The 20186-nt window shown below is 36.3% G+C and overlaps 1 protein-coding gene across 1 annotated transcript; it reads right to left on the bottom strand.

Annotated features, from left to right (window-relative positions):
- Window positions 1-110: 110 nt before the first annotated feature.
- Window positions 111-5416, bottom strand: LOC104105498 (CDK5RAP3 protein homolog). Its single transcript, XM_009613818.4, has 10 exons — window positions 5257-5416; window positions 5014-5148; window positions 3205-3299; window positions 3025-3119; window positions 2783-2918; window positions 2536-2688; window positions 1897-2433; window positions 1466-1674; window positions 977-1109; window positions 111-334 (listed from the first exon to the last, which is right to left on the bottom strand). Exons 1-10 carry the CDS (start codon window positions 5315-5317, stop codon window positions 212-214), a joined length of 1677 nt encoding a protein of 558 aa, XP_009612113.1. The 5' UTR covers window positions 5318-5416; the 3' UTR covers window positions 111-211.
- Between the last annotated feature and the right edge of the window lie 14770 nt (window positions 5417-20186).

Here is a 20186-nt window from a genome sequence, read left to right as displayed (position 1 = left end):
GTGGTCCGGCCCTTCCCCGGACCCCGCGCATAGCGGGAGCTTAGTGCACCGGGATACCTTTATTCGGGGAAGAGGGGTTGTGAAGCAGTGGCAAACCAAAATACCCTGCGTTTTGCCAACGTCAGATTCAACTGTGTGTATTTTTAACTTCTACAGTATCAACAACAATTAGAGTTACATGATGTATAAGAGTTGCTCTAGCCTTCTAATACTAGCTACTAATTAACAATGTATTAATCTCTCCTATGATATTGACAGGCCGTCCGTCAAACATGGATGAAAGTGTACTCTCACAGAGTTTCTTCAGTTCCCTGGTCTTCGCAATAGCTGCTTCCTGCATAAGAAAGAAAACAAATTTCAAGAAAAAAATTACAAATGCAAGAGAGAAAGAGCAGGCAGGGGACTTCTGCTATGCTTTACTTCACCACATTTTTATTTCCTTTCGGAGATATGAATAGATATTATCGAGGTTATTTCAAAAGGCACTGATAGTGGTGCTCTTTTTCTTCTTGGGGGGTGGGATAACTATTCGAAAAAATGTATTGCAAAGCCACCATACATATCTAGTATAAATTACAGCATTGTGAAGTTCAGAAGATCTGTAAGAATTACTGTGCTTGACAACAAAAGCACAGGAAAAGTTGAAGTCTAAAAGACACTATGTACACAAGGTTCCATAATTTACTTGGCCACTTGTCAGGGATCGTAAATATTTGAAAATCAGAGAAAGCATGTTATGAAATTATGAGAATGTTTCTACTTTTTGATATACTTCTTGTATCCGGGCATTTTTATGCCCGCACTTTAAATACAATGATTACTTTATCCAAAATAATGAAATTATGAGAACATAACTAATACTTTAAACTCAAAGTAGCTAATCTTACTTTAACTCAAAGCAGCTAATCTCACATTTTTGCAATTACTGCAAATTACATTAAACAAAACTGGAAGGGAAATAAAATAAGAAACTCACTTGTTTTGGCCAAGATGAAGACATCGAATTCTGAAGTTCCATACGCCTAGCAGACAAGTCCTTTAATCCGTCCTTTAACTTGGCTTCCTGACGCTTTTTCTCCTCCAAAGTATTGACCAACCGATCCAAAAATCTGGAATTAGGATTAATACAGCAGCCATCATGCAATTTTAACACAAATAGTTAAGTCTGCAGTCCACAAACTTCATAGAATAATGATCTAGTATTAGTGTGCGGCAACCATCTCATCACGATGACAACAGAAGTGAGCTATTACTCTATCAAAAGTTGAATGCCATAAACTTCAAGAGTGAATAGATTACTAAACTTATAAAGTTTATGTATACTTAGCAGTTTAAAACAAAAGATATATTGGGGGCATGCAGATTCAAGAACTTTGCACGTCATAAAGATCTGAAAAAGGAAGAAAATATACTATTTAACTTGCAACAGGAAACAAATTTCATGGAATCCATAACTAATCAGTACCTTTTGGAGTTGAGGATCATGATCATGTCCCTTGTTTTCCTATTTGTAAGCAATGAAATGGCTAAGGAAACGTCAGATAGCATTGTCTGAATTATATCCGAAGAGTACTGCTGCAGAACAAACGGAGCAACTGCTTGGACTTGATGTTGTAAAGACGTAGTTTCTTCGTTCCTTAGCTCAATCAACCGTTGATTCAAGAATGCTTTCACCTGATGGCCAAGCATCAAACACTAGATGTCAGAAACCGTCAAACCCACCAGGCAAAACGACTCAACGAAGACATTGAAAGTCCAAATTGACGACAACCTAATCAAGCGGCCTCAATAATAGAGCCTATTTCCAGCACAAAAGTTGATAAACTAGTCCCGAACAAAGAAAAATTGTCTAAAGATACTAGTCAAATAAAAGAGGATAACACCATTTATACAGACCTCAAATAAGTCATCAAGTATCTTATTCCTGTACTCTGTCTCTAGTAGAGGACTCCTCTCTGCAGTTAAATTGTTTTGAAGAGAACGTAGTTCCACAGCATTATTTTGTGAACTGTCTTCTTCAATCACAACAACTAGAGGATTGTCAACACTTATATCCCAAGATATTTCTGATGCAGAGACCTCAGGAGCTGAGAATCCTTCTTCCTTTGAGGTCTGATGAGATTCTACACTGTCATTACGAGGAGATGGCAAAATATCGCTTGCATTAACAATCTCATAGGGACCCAAACCATTTCCATTTTCTTCTGTTTCTTCCACAGTGCCAATGTCCCAATCAATTTGAGAGCTATCTAAAGTAATATCCCAGTCAATCCCATCAGCTGCAATATCAGTTTCTACAGTCATTTGACCTAAGCCATTATATCCTCCTTGAGCTTTCATAACCTCCAATACTTCAGAGCTAATGGAAACATCAGTCGAAGGGGGACTTTCACAAACACTCCTCAGATTTGGTAACACAACAGCAGCGGTTTTCTGCAACCAGAACAAACAACTTAAGTAATCCATGCTACACCAAACACTGATGCTACACTAACAACAGATATGGGAAAGAAAGTCACAAAGTTCGTCGCCTACATCCTTTTCTGTATGAGCATCTTTGACGAAATCTGAGTAAAACTCAGTAGCCCGTGAGACAGAATCACCATTAAGTACTTCCAAGATTCTGCTAAATGTGGTTGGAAGAGATTTAGAGGCAGTTTCTAAAAGTTCTGACCTTACATTTATTCCCTGAATAGAAGAGAAAAGTCAAGTATATTATAAATGGAAAGAAAAATGAATAAAAAGGCTAATCCAATGGTAACAGAGTCAAGCAAGCTAAAACCTGCAGGCCCAGCTCCTGACAAGCCTCTACATATTTAGACGCCGAAACAGCTGCATTTCTTTTTATATCAGTTTCTTTGCGCTCCAATTCAGCTAGTTGCTGCTGTGTCTTCTGAATCTGCTTCTTCTGATAGGGGCTACAAAATAATCATAGAGCTCTTAGATATCTTGACAGAAAATTACTACAGTCAAATCATAGCTTAATTTGTTTTGCTAGTAGTGTGATAAAGTTAGTAAATTTACATCTCATAGTTAACATTTTGGACCATAGTCTGAGCAGCTTCACCAAGGAAAATGTATTCCTTCTCATAGGCACGCACTATTGCTTCCCAAACACCCTGACAAGAGTCAAAATAAGATCACGCTATATTGGAAACACACACACATATACATATCGTGAGAGAAAGAGAGAGTAGGTCTTACAGCATCACCTGAAAGCCGACCAAAAATATTACGGCTTTCTGGAGTTGACTTCAGAAGAATCTCATATATTTTTTTGGCTTCCAAATAACCGATCCCTGAAAATTAATGTTCAATCAGTATACTTTCGTGCTCAGCAAAAGTGGAGTGTAGAAAATATCTTCATCGGAACCACAGAGAATTGATGCAACCAAAATGTCACTCAATGGTATGTCAGCAGCTGAAATCTCCACCAATTTTCATTGTTGGTTTTTTTTCCTCTGACAAGTGAAATTTCCATCAAATTATACCAATTTTCTTTTAAATTATACTAGTTAGTAGTTACACCTTGTTTGGATGGGTGTTACCTATTGTTTTGTATCGTATTGTTACTTTATATACAATGTTTGCTTTGATTGTTACTTAAATTTTATCGTATCATGTAACGACAAAAAGTGTCACTTTAAGTAACGACCGATTTGGTATGCTCGCACCATTACCTTGTTTTTCCTCTCATCTTGCCCTTTCTTATTATTAAATAATTCTATTTTATCCTTTACCCCGCTTTTTTTGTAATACTTTTAACTCGTACCCTACTTTTTCTTGTAATATTACAAGTTTTTTCTTTATATTTGTTGGTGCGTGATATCATGAAACAACGACAAACAATACAATCTATCCAAATGTTGTATTCATTAAAACAATACAGTACAATATAAAACAATAGGATACAATAAATTACGAAAGTACGAAACGATATGTAAGAACCATCCAAACAAGCCGTTAGGCCCATGAAAAGAGCATAAAAGGTCAGAAAGTGAATAGCAAACATACTTCAAATATCATCATCTACCTGATTTTAATGACAAAAAAGAATATAAGAAAAGATTATCGGTTCTTAACTAACACAAAGATGTATGCCTATCCAAAACTGCTAAGTAACATTTTTACGGTTCCTCTTTTACTTTTTCTTTTTTTTATTTATTTAATAATTGTTAGCATTTTTGAGGGGAACCTTGGAGCAACTGTAAACTTGTCTTTATGTGACCTATAGGTCACAGGTTCGAGTCATGGAAGCAACCACTAATACTTGCATTAGGGTAGGCTGTTTACATCACACCCCTAGGAGGGCGGCCCTTCTCGGGACCCTGCGTAAATGCGGGATGCTTTGTGCACCGGGCTGCCCTTTAATTGTTAGCACTTTTACCGTTCTTAACAAAATAATCAGCAAATACACTTTCATTTCCCATTGTATTTTCAGTTTCTCAAAGAACTAATATAGCCTGCTTCTTCTTCTTCAAAAACAAAAGAAAAGGAGCCAGCATAGCCTGTTCTTATTAATGCTATACAAAAGGTCAAACAAAAAAAAATCTTGGTTTTAACCTCTAATTCTAAAATGGTTCAGCCAGTTTACAACTTAGTATGGCAGTACACTAATAACACAAAACTAACACTAGCTGATACTCCCTCCGTCCCAATTTATGTGAAGGTGTTTGGAGTTTAAGAAAGAAAGACTTCTGAAACTTATAGTTTAAAACAAGTTACTAATAAATGTAGAAAGGTATTGTTCTTTTTGGGATAGATTAAAAAGGAAAAAGTATCAAATAAATTGGGACAGAGGTAGAGTACTATTTCGAGGTACCAGCAAGGCAGCAACTAGGTCACGAGCATGAGCACACTTGATTATTATCAAATTCTAGGGCTTAAAAGCATAAATTTTTACAAGCCTGAATTGTTACATCATAAAATTCATGGGAAAAGGAAGAATTTTTACAGCTAAAATAAAAACAAAGAAACCACAAAAAGAAAAAGAAGTTAAAAAAAAAAAAAAACCTTCAACATCAAGAGTGTGAAAGTAAGGATCAATGTCTTTAGGCAGCGAAGCAAACGACGTCGTAATCTTAGCTCTCACGGCCGCAAGTCGCTTCCGCCAATCCGCCGGAATTCTCTTCCGATCAGCCAACCATTCTTCAATCCGATAATCAAATTCATCAGAAAAATGATAGACAGAAGAAAAATAAATAAGCAATTTAGAATTTTATCGAATTTTATTTATTTGTTAGTTGATTTTTTTACCTCCGAGGCGAGCGAATGCTATGTCGATTGGAAGATTACGAATATCGTCTTGGTTCTGCATTTCGCCGGAAAATATTCACCGCTTGATTTTTTCGCCGGAGTTTCACAGTGGTAGCAAAGAAATGGGTCTCTATATGCTAACGTGCGCCATGGAGTAGATGGAGTTGTCAACTCTTAGCTGCAGTGAAGGCAATGGGTTGGGCCTAAACAAAGCCCAACATAAAAGGTCGTTTTGGGCCGCAGTTTTGTGCAGTAAGACTCGGGTATTATCACTTTTAGCCCACGCCAGAAACTATTTACAATTAGTAGCCGAAAAAGTGTATAAAACTTGTATAATTTTTGTATATAACATATAGAATATGTGTGTGTGTGTGTGTGTGTGTGTGTGTATATATATATATATATATAAAATATAAATTTTATACATTTTTCGGCTATTATTTTTATAGCGGCTATACTTTGTCATTTTCCCTTAAGATTCGCCTATTTGGATGCTCCCATTTAACCTATAACCAATTTTCTAAATTATTTATGGTAGTCAAGGTAGCAAATTTCAGACAGACTTCCTCCTCCATTCCCACCACTACAATGTTATTCCCACCACTACAATGTTCTGCCAATATCCCAAGATACATATTCAAAATCAAAATACTCAAACCATGATACGCATATTATAAGCTGAAGAAGCTATTGAAGCCACGTTAGCAGAGGTCGTTAGAGTTAGTTCAAAAAATAGTTAGCACAGGGTCAAGTTAGTTGGATTCAACAAACTGAGCTGTCATATTCATTTTATAAATAACTGTACTGAGTTCATTACAATCAATAAGAAAGTATTATAATTTCCTAATTCTTCTTCTTCCAATCTTCTTCTCCTCTATTTCTGGGCTGGAACACTCAAGTATCCTCTGTAGATATCCTGTGCAGCTGTTGAATTCTCGATTTATATTCCTGAATTCAAGTGTAGTTAACAAATCAGTTAACGTTGGTATCAGAGCTTTCGAATTCTCGGCACTCATGGCGAAAGGAACTAGGTCTAATGGTGACACTGTTAATGAAAATTCATCTTCAAACATGGATAAACTGAGAGAGATGATACAGAAACTGCTAGCAAAGGTAGGGACTCTTGCTGGTGAAGTAGCTCATTTGAAAGGATTAGATAAAACAATACACGAGCTGAGGGAACAAATTACAATTTCAGGAGAAAAGCAAAAGGGAAAAACTCTATCGGAGAATGGCGAGGGAATATCTGGAGGAAGGCAATCAAGAGAGAGATCACAGGGTGAAATGAGTCCTGATTGTAACCATAATTACAATTCAAATCCTAATTGATGGTCAAAAATGAAGTTCTTGCGCTTTGCAGGTGAGGATCTAAAATCTTGGCTGTTCAAAATAGAACAATTCTTTTCAATGGAAAGAGTACCCATGGATGAGAGGATCGGAGTTGCTGCTTTACAGTTAGAAGGAGAGGCAATCCAATGTCACTTGCCTTTCATGAAATACAAGCAATATATTCAACCTGCTACTTGGAATGAATATGTGATGGCCTTAGTTGAAAGATTTGGTACTGATTCCTATGGAGAAAATCAAAAAGATCAAACAGTTGGGGAGTGTGAAAGAGTATCAAGTTGTCTTTGAAAGGAATTTGATTAGGATGACATTATCAAAGGAGAATGCTATCAGTTGCTTCATTGGGGGGCTCAAACCTGAGCTGAATATTGCAGTCAAAATTAGCAACCCTACAACTCTATCACAAGTATACAAAGCTACTAGAATGCAGGAGGCATATCTCTCAGCCATCAGACAAACTACTGGTCAATCCACTTATACTAATCCACCAAAGAAGTACATGAAGTCGAAGGGTTATGACAAACCAATCCTTCATAATCCTAGCACTAGTAAGGTTCATAGGAGGAGATTGAGTCCAGAAGAAATAAATGAGAAGAGAGCACAATTTTTGTGCTTCTTCTGTGATAAAAAGTACATTGTTGGACATAAATGCAAGAATGCTAAGCAGTTGTATCTACTGGAACTTGAGGAGCAAGAAGAAGTGGAGCAATCAGAACTGGAGGGAACACAAGATGAACTGGCATTGCAAATCCATAACTCAGAATAGATGACAGAACAAATGGAAATTTCCATTCATACACTCAATGGATCATTGGGGTATATGACCTTGAAGGTGACTGGCTATTACTCCAAGAAACCATTGCATATCTTGGTTGATACAGGAAGTTCTCACAATTTCATTGATCCAGCAATAGTGGAGCAACTAGGATTCCCCATTACACAAATTTCACCTCAAGTAGTGGCTGCAGCTAATGGTGTGATAAAGGTGGACAAGGTTTGCAGGATTTCCTGGCTACTACAGGGTGTAGAATTTGCAGTTGAGTTCCTGATCCTACCACTGGGGTCTTGTAGAGTAGTACTGGGGCTACAATGACTACTAACATTGGGGGATATTAATATGAATTTCAGAAAGTTGACTATAAAATTCATCTATAAAGGAAAGAGGCATGTTTTGAGAGGAGCTGGTAGACATATATTGAATCCTGGAGCTGGAAAGTTATCCAAAATCACAGGTAATCACTCAGAACTTTGCATGATTTAGTTAGTACCAACCATGTGTAATGAAGTACAATAGTATTCTCTAGAAGCTAAAGAAATGACTAAACTTGATCCTAAGTTGTTGGCTTTACTAGATGAGTTCAAAATAATATTTGATGAACCTACTCAACTGCCCCCATCTAGAGGTGTATTTGACTATAGAATTATTTTACAAAATGGTACTGAACCAATCAATAAGAGACCCTACAGATATCCATCAGTGAAGAAGGATGTGATTGAAACTCTAGTTAAACAAATGCTGGATCAGGGAATCATTCAACCTAGCAGCAACCCCTTTGTTGCACCTATGGTATTGGTAGGGAAGAAATATGGGACTTGGAGACTATGTGTTGACTATAGAGATTTGAATAAGTCCACAGTGAAGAACAAATTTCCTATACCTATTGTAAAGGACTTACTAGATGAATTAGGGGGGATCTAAAGTCTTCTCTTAAATTGATCTAAGGTCGGGCTATCATCAACTAAGGATGGCTACTGAAGACATACCTAAGACTGCCTTTAGAACACACTCATGCCATTATGAATATCTAGTCATGCCCTTTGGATTGTCAAATACTCCTGCTACATTCCAAGGCTTGATGAATTATGTGTTCAATGCTTTCCTCAAGAAGTATGTATTGGTGTTTTTTGATGATATTCTGATCTATAGCAGATCCTTAGAGGATCATTTATAGCATTTAAGGGATGTCTTTCAAGAAATAGTGAAGCATCAATTATATGCTAAAAGAAGCAAGTGTTTCTTTGGGATTAAAAGGATAGAGTACCTGGGCCTAGGGGTGTACAAGCCAAACCGAACCGACGAACCAAGTCAAACTAAAAAAAAATGACTTGTGGTTTGGTTTGGTTGATTTGGCATTGGGAAATAAAAAACTGATTACTCTTTGTTTGGTTTGGTATTAACAAAAAAAAAAGTCAAACTGAATCTAAACCAAACCGACATTTTATATATATTTGTAAGTATTTTCTAAACTATTTTATAGTTTTCAATGTCTTGAGATATTATTTATGTGTGGGCTTGTAAATTCACTATCCACTAAGTAGATTCTCTCTATATAACCTAAATCTGAAGCCCAAACTAAAATCCAACAAGACAAAAGATAATAAAATAGGTTATTCCATATCTTCCGTATCTTCCCTATATTCCAATTCCAAACTCAAAGAACCCCAAATATTGGAAACCCTTCCCTCTACTTCACACGAGCTTCTCGCTCAACAATTCGTGTTGAGAAGTAGCCATTGTTCAAGTTTGTAATTGCATACTAGTCTTACTGTTTCAATACACTTGGTTTGATTAAACCAATTATGTTATTTTGTCCCTTTAGATTTGGGTAGAACTGTTATCTTAGATTATTTTAATGAATAGTAATCATGCAGATAATTGGTGATTATTTAATCTCTTTTTCAAGTACAATATAACTAAAAACGAAAACCAAAAATAAACTGAAAAAAACGAAGAAACCGAAAAAAATTGACTAAAACCGAAACCGAAAAAATTGAATTTATGTTGGTTTGATTTGATTATAAATTTAGTAAACCAACATAGTTGGTTTTATTTTGGTTTAATGAAAAACTGAACCAAACCACCTCATGTACACCTCTACCTGGGTCATTTCATCACTAAAGAAGGCGTGTCTACTGATCCACAGAAGATAGAAGCTGTGAAGCAGTGGCTTATACCAACAACTATTAAGCAACTAAGGGGATTATGGGGATTAGCCGGATATTACAGAAGGTTTATTCAAGGATTTGGGATAATTTGCAAGCCATTAACTGATCTTCTACACAAAGATAGCTTCAAATGGTCACCCAAAGCTACTGAAGCCTTTGAGAAGCTAAAATTAGCCTTAACAAATGCTCTTGTACTGGCCCTACCTGACCCCACCAAGACATTTGTAGTAGAGACTGATGCTAGTGGATATGGTATTGTTGTTGTTTTGATGCAGCAGGGTCACCTAATAGCTTTCATCAGCAAGGCCTTATCTCCTAGGCATGCTACACCTTCAGTCTATGACAGAGAGTTACTTGCCTTAGTCCATGCAATCACTAAATGGTCCCAATATTTACTGGGACATCATTTCATTATAAGGATAGATCAGAAGGCTTTGAAGTACCTTATGGAACATAAGTTACACACCAATTCACAGCTAATGTGGCTGACCAAATTGATGCCCTTTGATTATGTGATCGAATACAAGAAAGGAGTAGAAAACAAAGTGGCAGATGCATTGTCAAGAGTGTTAGGAGCTGAATTATTGGCTTTAGTAGCATCCATTACTGACTCAGCTTTACTTCAAGCTATAGTGGACAACTGGTCTACTGATGATGAGTTGAAGATCCTTATCGAGCTGCTGAAATCCAACCCCACCACACCCTCACAATTTACTTGGAATCGTGATCAATTGAGGAGGAAAGATAGATTAATGGTAGGGAAGGTGCAGAACCTAAGGACTGACATAATTAAACTATGGCACTCCTCTCCACACGGTGGCCATTTTGGTGTAGAGGTCACCCTCAAAGGACTGCTCACTCTATTCTATTGGAAGGGGATAAGAACTGATGTGAAGAACTTCATACAAAGATGTGATATTTGCCAGAAGAATAAGGCAAACTTGGCAGCTTATCTTGGCCTTCTACAGCCCTTACCTCTATTTGAGGTGGTTGTAAGGTCCCGTAAAATTTCGTAAAGGAATTTAAGGTTTCGTGGTGTCGGAGTAGGCTTACGTGCGTCTCGGATCTTTTGGGTTGAACAATGCATTAGGGAGTTGAAGAAAATCTTCGGAAGCATAGGGCATTTCTGCGGTTCATTCTGCGGTCGCAAAATTGATTTGCGGACCGCAGATCTGCCGCGAATTAAAGCAGGGAGATTGTTGAATTTGAAGGTCATTTCTGCAGTCCATTATGCGATCGCATATGCACTTCGCGGACCGCATTTCAGTCGTAAACTTGGCATGAGGAAATCTGGAATATGATTTTGCAGTCTAGTCTGCGGTCGCAGAATAGGTCTGCGGACCGCAGAACTGTCGCAGACTAGGTCAGGAGAGTCCAATTTTTGGGCATCATTTTCGCGGCCATTATGCAGGTCGCATATCGATTATGCGGCACGGTCTGCGATCGCAGACCCGGTTTCGACAAGCTTATGTTTTGGAAATTTTACCCGATCCCATTTTTATAAAAAGGCTTTGGGGGTCATTTTTAAGGACATCATATGATATTTTTAGAGAGAGGTGAGAGTATCTTAGAGAGAGAAAGAGAAGACCTAGCCATTGTTTCATCAATTCTTGCTCAAGGCTTGAAGATTTCATACGGATCTTGCTAAGACTTCAAAGAGGTAAGAATTTTTTTCCCCAATTCTTCAATTTTGAGTTTGGGAGTAAAAGATGGGTGATTGGGAGTATGATTCTTGGGTGTGAGAGTATTATGTATACATGCATGTACCAATAAGGTTTGTGGGAAGATTATTGAGCTCAAATAAGTAAAGATTGAGTTGTGGAATGAAGGAAATCTTGTAGAAGAACCTTATAGCCATATTTGCACACCTAGTGTTTGACAAAATACTCAAATGAGCTGAAACTATGAATATCTTCCTAATTTGTGTTCAATTTTGTTATGTCTCAAAATAGATTGGAATTGCTAGGATTTTCGAAATATTGTAGTAATATAAGTAAATCTCAAATCGAGATATGTTGTCTAAACTCCTCTCTTAAAATTGAATCCCACTGTATTCATGTAATTTATGTAAGTCCCGAGTTGTTCATTATAAATGGCTATTCCAAATAAGTTTGTGTTGAAAGATATATGTTTAATATGTATCCCAAATGATTTTATCATGTTATGTTATCATTTGAGAATATGTTCAAAGTATGGGTTATGCATTAAAAATATTTCGACTTCAAGTCAAGTTCAAACGAAGGCTATTATGCCAAATTTTGTGAAAAAACTCTATGTGCCTAAGACTCTTAATTGCTCACATGTATACTAAAAACTTTGATTTGAAATGCCTTGTTGTTGATGATGATGATGATGTTTGCAAGTAAAAAATGTGAGCATGAAATACTAAATACGACCGACGTGCCAAGAATGATTTTATAATTGTGGCCACTAGAGCCAAATGAAAAGATGTGAAAGAAGTATGAAACGAGATGATTGGTAGAAAAGGATGATGTCGATCCACACATCATTGTGGTGAGACGGCCTAGCCGATCGGGTCGTGATCGGACGCCATACCGCACATATGGTGGTAATTGTGCTGGAAATTATAATTGAAATCGTGATTGTGGTTGATGTCTCGGATGAGACAGCCTAGCCGATCGGGTCGTGATCGAACTCCGTGCTAAAAGTACGGTGGCATTAGTATTATGAACGGTGGCATATTGGTACTAAAGATCTTACAACTTAAAATATGGAAATATATTTGAACACGGTCTTGGTCCTAACTTGAGGTTTGATGTTGTTTGAGGCTTCCACTGATATTATAATTGTTCTTGCTTGTATTATTAATCGTTCTATTGAGAGGGTGTTTTGTCATTCATACTAGTACTATTCCATATGTAATAACGTCCCTTTTGCTGGAGGCACTGCATCTTCAATGGATGCAGGTGGTTCCACAGCAGGAGACATTGATCAGTGATAGCGGTACACCCTCTTCCTAGCTGACTTGGTGAGCCCCACTTCATTTCGGGGTCATATATCTTTTGTTTCTTGTGTATTGTGTTTGAGGTATAGTTGGGGCCTTGTTGCCGGCACTATCATAGTACTCTTTCGTATCTATTAGAGGCTCCGTAGACATGGTGTGGGTTTTATTGATATTGGAAAAGTCAAGATAGTAATGTTGTATATATGTTACTTCTTCCGCTTCAAATTATGAAAGTGTGTAATTTGAGATTTTAAAATAAAGTAACTAATGGTAATGAATTAGTATTGCACACATGATCTCTTTATTGTCTAATTAACGAAAATATGTATTATCTTATTCATAAGTGAGTTTGGGTAGAAAGTATCTGACATGCTTGCTTGACCGGGTTCACTCGATTCAGCGTTGGTCGCTCTCCCCGAGTTCGGGGCGTAACAGTGGTATGGTCCCAAATAAGCACAGATTTTATTGATGACTTACCTAAGTCTAAGGGACATGAAGTCATCTTAGTGGTTGTTAATAGACTGAGCAAATATGCTCACTTCATGCCTTTAAAACACCCCTACACTGCACAGTCAGTAGCCAAGGTCTTTTTTGATATGGTTGTCAGGCTACATGGCTTACCTTAGACTATAACCAGTGACAGTGGTGTTGTTTTCTTAAGCTCCTTTTGGCAGGAACTCTTCTCACTACAAGGAGTTCAGTTGAATACTTCTACAGCATATCACCCTCAGTCAGATGGCCAGGCTGAAGTCTTGAACAGATGTTTGGAGACATACTTGAGGTGTTTCTGCAATGAAGACTCCACTGATTGGTATTCATGTTTAGTTATGGCTGAATATTGGTACAACACTTCTTATCACTCTGCTATCCATGCCACCCCTTATGAGGCAGCAGAGGTCGTTAGAGTTAGTACAAAAAATAGTTAGCACAGTGTCAAGTTAGTTAGAGTAGTTAGCTAGATTCAACAAACTGAGCTGTCATTTTCATTGTATAAATAATTGTACTTAGTTTATTACAATCAATAAGAAAGTATTATAATTTTCTAATTCTACTTCTTCTTCTTCCAATCTTCTTCTCCTCCATTTCTGGGCTGGAACACTCAAGTATCCTTTGTAGATCTCCTGTGTAGCTGTTGAATTCTCGAATTATATTCCTGAATTCAAGTGTAGTTAACAAATCAGTTAACACACCATTTAAAAACCTAAATATCCATAAATAAATTGGCGTCATTCAGTTACAATAGTTGTTTGCTCCTTGATTCTTGATTTTATGCCTTTTGGGTGTAATGTAATTCGTCCAAAACAGTTAATAAGTTGTATTTATTTATATTAGGAAGAAACTACTGAAACTCTTTGACTTAAATCGAAAAATTTAACAGAGGTATGAGCGGAGAAAATTAAAGCATGTCAACTGAAAATAGGGACAAAGGCAGAATTTCGACTATGGGCTTGGTGAACTCATTAGCTTTGGTCAAAATTTTGTATTTATCTTAAAATATTTAATTAATATAAAAAAATTATCAATTAAGAATTCAATTACTCAAAAAGACTAAAGTTCTGAATCCATACATTTCAAATTCTGAATTCACCTCTAAAATCACCATTGTTGCAAGCTTGAAGAAGTGGATCTTGAATTTTGAATCTAAATAGTGAGTTTAAATTTAGTGGGTGTTGTTGAAAAAACTTGAAAATATTGGCAAGTATGAAGGTTGATAGTTCAAATTTCAGAAAAACTACTCTCATTTTGAACATGTATGTCTGAAACTTTAGACATACATGTTTTAAGTTTGAAAATTCTAAGCTTAACTTTAGGCGTATATATTGAAAGTTTGGATGCATATATGGGAAGTTTAGCCTTGGCAAGCCAAACTTTGAACGCGTATGTCGGAAATTTGGCCTTGACAGGTCAAATTTCACCCGCGTATGTCAGAAGTATGCTTACACAAGCAGTATGTAAAACTTCAAGCAACATTTGCAACTTCAATTGCGAATTTATGTGACTTATGTTGGGAGTTATTTCCTAAAATGCGTAAATATACTTCGATCACTTATGCTGGGAGTTATTTCCTAAAATGCCTAAACTTATAAATATTTATAATTTTGACTTTACCTTAAATGGGGGTTTCAAAATCGGCTATATGTGAACTTGCCCCGCTAAAACATGTTTGAACAAGAATAAGAAATAATTATAATGAGAAATATAATATCCTTGTATGAATTGATTAAGAGATTAATTGGAGTCTGAAATATTTAGTAAGTAGTGTTTATTTAAATAGCATGTACAATTGGGTCATGTGGCTTTTAATTTTCCATTTACAAAGCTTAGAGCTTGTTTGACCAAGCATCTGGGAGGTTAAAAGTAATTTTTTTCCCCCAAAAAAGTTTTTTTTTTTAAAAATTGAGTTGTTTGGCCAATATAGAGGTACTTTTGCCCCAACAGCAGAAGTAGTTTTTCTGCTTTTGGGAAGAAGTAATAAATTCTAACTTCTTCCAAGAAACAGAAGTAGAAGGAGAAAATTAAGTTATTCAAGACAAAACTATCCTCACCATAAATTTATAGTTTTCAAATTATCCCTTACTAATTTAAGTTTTTTCTTTTCATTTTTGTTTCTAGTTTTTACCATTCTATTAAGATTAAAGATATGATATACATGAATCGTATTGTAACTTTCTAAATTCTTTATTGATTTTTCTTATTTTTTAAACTTTCCAAATTATCTTCTTCTTTTTTCACACTAAAGCAAATTATCTATATCCTTCTTTGAATTATCAATTCTCTTCTTATAAATAATCATTTATAATTTCTTCTATTATATGCTATTAGTTCCCAAATCTTTGAAACAATTATCAAATCTAATTTGTGAAAATGACATATAAATAGGTAATAAATTTACAATTGCATCCCATAATCTATCTATATATTATTAAAAGAAGAAGAAAATGCATCCACATTAAGTCAAGTGGCAGCCTCACAATAGGCCACTTGGCAATTTAGGACAAAGTTAGTAAGTTTAGGTAATAATTAGTTTTTTTTTGAATTTAAATTTTTTAAAAAATTAAATTATACATTATGTGTTGTTAGTAATTAGTTGCTCTTTTTGAATTAGAATTTAAACATACATAACTATTTATTTTATGATTTTTTAATATATTTGAAATTATTTCTATTTTACGGCTCAATGCCATCTTTCAAGTTTGACACTCAGAATTATCTAGTTACAACTACCATGGCTATACATAATTTCATCCGGCGATATTCTTCTACCGATAAGGAATTCGACTATTATGTTAATGAAGACATTACTGCAGAGATTGAGGAAGGAGATGAGCCTTCTGATATTCCTTTAGAAATGTGAGGCAAGTCTTCTACTAATCTGGAGATGTTGTTTGATAGAAGTAGAGATGAAATTGTGGAGAAATATTATCGTGACTTTACTTATTATTTCAAGATGGATTATCAATATATAGTAATTACTGAATTTTATCGCTCTTCGCGCGATCATAAAAAATATCATTAGATCATATAGATTTAATTTCTTCGTATACCCAATTATTGAAAGTAATTACAAAGTATATGTTGTGAAATCTAATTTTCTTTAATAAGATAAACTAAAATGAGATTTGAAAAATAAAATTTGAATTTAAGTTGAAAAAATTTATTTAAAAATTGAAATTGTAGTTGGACATGCGTTTCACTTGAAAAAATATTAATGTTTTGTGAAAAGAAAATATCGTGTACTTCAAGACCATTTTTTTCAAACTTGAAACTCATCTTAAAAAATTCAGTTTAATGCATAACTTAAAAAATTTGAAGATGACTTTCGGAAAAAAGGAAAAAATTCTTATGGACAAATGGATCATTAAATATTCGAAAACCAAACTAAAAGTCAAAGATCACCTACATATTTAGTGAAAATAAAGAGAAGTCAGCATAAAGAACCCGGGGCAATAAGAAGAAGCAACAATGTGTCAACAAAATAAATATATTGAATAATCAATTTATACTCGTTTTTTTTTTTTTGGTGTATCTAACTAATCAAAACATTATAACTAATTAATCGAATCAATCAGTTACAAAATGTATATCAATTAATCAAGATGCGATTTTCTCCTAAAAATACCCGGCTCTTGTTGTCCTTTTAAGATACTCCACATGCATAGCTTAATGTCACGATCCCAATTTTTCTCCGTAGAATGTCGTGATGGCACCTAATCTCTAAGATTAGGTAAGCCGATTTCTAACACAAGCCAATTTTTTTAGATAACGATAATTTGAAACATGGTTTAATAAAAGTGCCGAGACAAAAGCAGAATAAGCCTATGCGGCAATAACCATAATAACTTCCCAAGACTGGCAATACAGAGTCACGAACTCTAGTTAAATACATGGAATGATCTCAAGGATCGAAATAGAATACTGTTCAAATGGTAAACTGACTGTACAATGTAAGGAAGAGACTCCAAGGGACTGCGACGACCAAGCAGCTCTACCTTGAATCCTCGTGATCAACAAGCTAACTCCGTCGGAGTCCGATATCTCCAATACCTGGCTCTGCACAAAAATGTACAGAAGTGTAGTATGAGTACACCACGGTCGGCATCGAGTAAGTATCAAGACTAACCTCGGTGGAGTAGTGACGAGGTACAGTCAAGACACTCACTAGACAAAATAACCTATGCAATATAGTAGCATAAAGCTAATAATAGAAAGAAGAAATCAGTAAATGGCGACAAAGTCAACATGTGCATAAAGGCAGTAAAGCAATAAGAATACCGGAAAAAAATATCATTTAAAACCAAATAAGGAATACAAAGGACAAACAATTCATCAAGCTGTCTAGCACAAGTTTCACAACGAAATCACTCTGTGATACCTTATTTCATAGTCACAAGTCCCGGGTCTCAACCCGCCATCATATACTCACGGCACCTCGTACCCACATATCAAAATCATAACCGCACGGGCAACTCACGTGCCAAAATCACAATCTGTCCGACAATAGTCACAGGCTCACAGTCACAATCCGTCTGGCATGTTCACATGCTCACAATCACAATCTGCACGGTATAATCACAGACTTACTACCACAATCCGCCCGGTATATTCTCAGGCTCAATAGCAACATGAAAACGGATAATATCATAATACATGGACATGATCAATAAATGTCAAGTTTCGTCCTCGTGAGCTAGTATAAGTGGTATGCTACAGTGTATGCTTGTGCAAGTGTATTGCTGCAGCCCAAATCAATAAGTAATAACAAGAACATCGAGTAGCTCATCGAAACAACAAGACATGTCACGCAAAGGGTATAACAAACACAATAAAAGTCACACCATCACACGAAGTTCACCAACACAATGTCTCCAATCCATCACACATCATCCCTGACATTTGCCATCCTTATCTTTCCTATAGCCGCCCGTATCACTCCGAGTAATAGTCACCCTTACCACTCCTCCCGGATAATAACACAATAGTCACCCGTATCGCTACGTACATTCAACAAAAGTGAGATTCCACCCTTATGCCCCGCATGATAACAATAGTGAAATGCCACCCTTATACTCTGCATAACAACAACCCAATCGCATAACGATTCACATGTACTATCATCACAACAACACAATATAATCAACTCGTATCACAAGTATCGGTTGGCCACAACCCTTCCAAATTTTTCACGATATCAATAATTTCACAACAAATAACCCACGGCTCAACACAACATGTATAGAATCTCAATAACAACAACATGAACAGAAAGATAACTCAGCAAGGAACAACACCTCCTTTAAACACAATTTTGAGTACAATAGATTAAATGCCTTTCGATAACTTTAATTAAAATTAATCGTTTAAGAATTAACTCAATAGTGAAAGTATCCCCATGAACTAGCAACTCAACAATAAAAGAAATCACTCAATGGTAAAAGTGGTAACAACTCCAGATAAGGCATATAAGAGTAAGCTCGGCAAGTAAAGAATGTGATAGGTAACGACAACTTCCAAATTTAGCATATAATAGTGGACATGGAGAATAAAGGATATAACAAGTGCCAAAAATTTTCAATTAAATACATAAAAGATGCCTAAGAGTTTAAACCAATAGAATTTTCACATATAAGGTCGAGTACATACTCGTCACCTCGTGTACACGGCTTTCACATTACAAAATAGCACAAACGACTCAATTCCTAAGGGTATTTCCCTCACACAAAGTTAGGCAAGATACTTACCTCAATGAAGCTAGACCGATACTCTAAAATGACCTCCTCGTGTGAAACTACCTCCAGACGGCTCAAATCTAGGCAAACTAGTTTCATAACATAATTAAAACTCATAGGAACCAATTCTGAATAATAAAACTTGAGTCTTTAAGTAAAACTAAAATGTCAACCTAGGCCCGCACCTCGGAACCCGATAAAATTTATAAAACCCGAACACACATTCCGATACGAGTCCAACCATACCAAAATTATCAAATTCCGATATCGAATCACCCTTCAAATCCTCATTTTACATTTTGAAAGAGTTTTACAAAAATTTTCATTTTCTTCCATTCAATTCACTAATTTAATGATATATATTAGTATGGAATCATAAAATATAATCAATTTCAGATAAAGAACACTTACCCAAATCAAACTCGTGAAGAACCACTCCAAAATTGCCCAAAATCTAGGTTTCCAACTCAAAACAAAATGATGAAAATGACTAACCCTTGTCTCTTAACATTCGATCGCACCTGCGGCGTCGCTTTTGCGACCAAATCTTCACTTATGCGGAGAAGCACTGGAGTCCAGCTTTCACACCTGCGGAAAAAGTTTCACTTATGCGCAAACGCAGGTGCGAGCAAACATCACGCTTATGCGCTGACCATCGCTTCTCCGATCAAGAATTCTGCTCCTGTAGACGCGCAGGTGCTCCTGATACTCCGCTTCTGCGGGCTTCCCACTTCCAGCCATCTTTCACTTCTGCGACCATAATGCCGCATCTGCAGGCTCTCATCTGCGACCAGCCCTCCGCAGATGCGGACACACCAGAAATAGACCTGCCCAGCCTTAACCAAAAATGTTCCAAACGATTTGAATCATATACGAAACTCTCCCGAGTCACTCGGGACCCCGTCCGAATATACCAACAAGTTCCAGAACAATACACAGACCTACTCGAGGCCTCAAATCATATCAAATAATGTCATAACTACGAATCACACCTTGAATCAAACTTATGAATTTTTAAATCTTCCAACTTCCAAAACTCATACCGAAACACATCAAATCAATCCGGAATGAACCCAAATTTTGCACACAACTCCCAAATGACATAACATAGCTAATCCAACTCTCGGAATCAAAATCCGAACCCGATATCAATAAAGTCAACCCCTGGTCAAACCACGTAAATCTTCAAAAACTTCAACTTCCAAATTTTTGCCAAAATGCATCAAATTATCCTACGGACCTCCAAATCCAAATCCGGACACACGCCTAAGTCCAAAATCACCATACAAAGCTATTGGAACCATCAAAACACCATTCCGGAGTCATCTACACAAAATTCAAACTCCGGTCAACTCTTACCGCTTAAGCTTCTAAAACAAGAATCCTTATTCCAATTCAATCACGAATCATCCGAAATACGAAGTCGACCACACACGCAAGTCATA

Source organism: Nicotiana tomentosiformis, chromosome 3, assembly GCF_000390325.3.
Source record: "Nicotiana tomentosiformis chromosome 3, ASM39032v3, whole genome shotgun sequence".
In the NCBI taxonomy this organism is placed as follows: domain Eukaryota; kingdom Viridiplantae; phylum Streptophyta; class Magnoliopsida; order Solanales; family Solanaceae; genus Nicotiana; species Nicotiana tomentosiformis.
The sequence above is the reverse complement of the archived record's forward strand: the minus strand, read 5'-3'. Positions and strand labels throughout refer to the sequence as shown.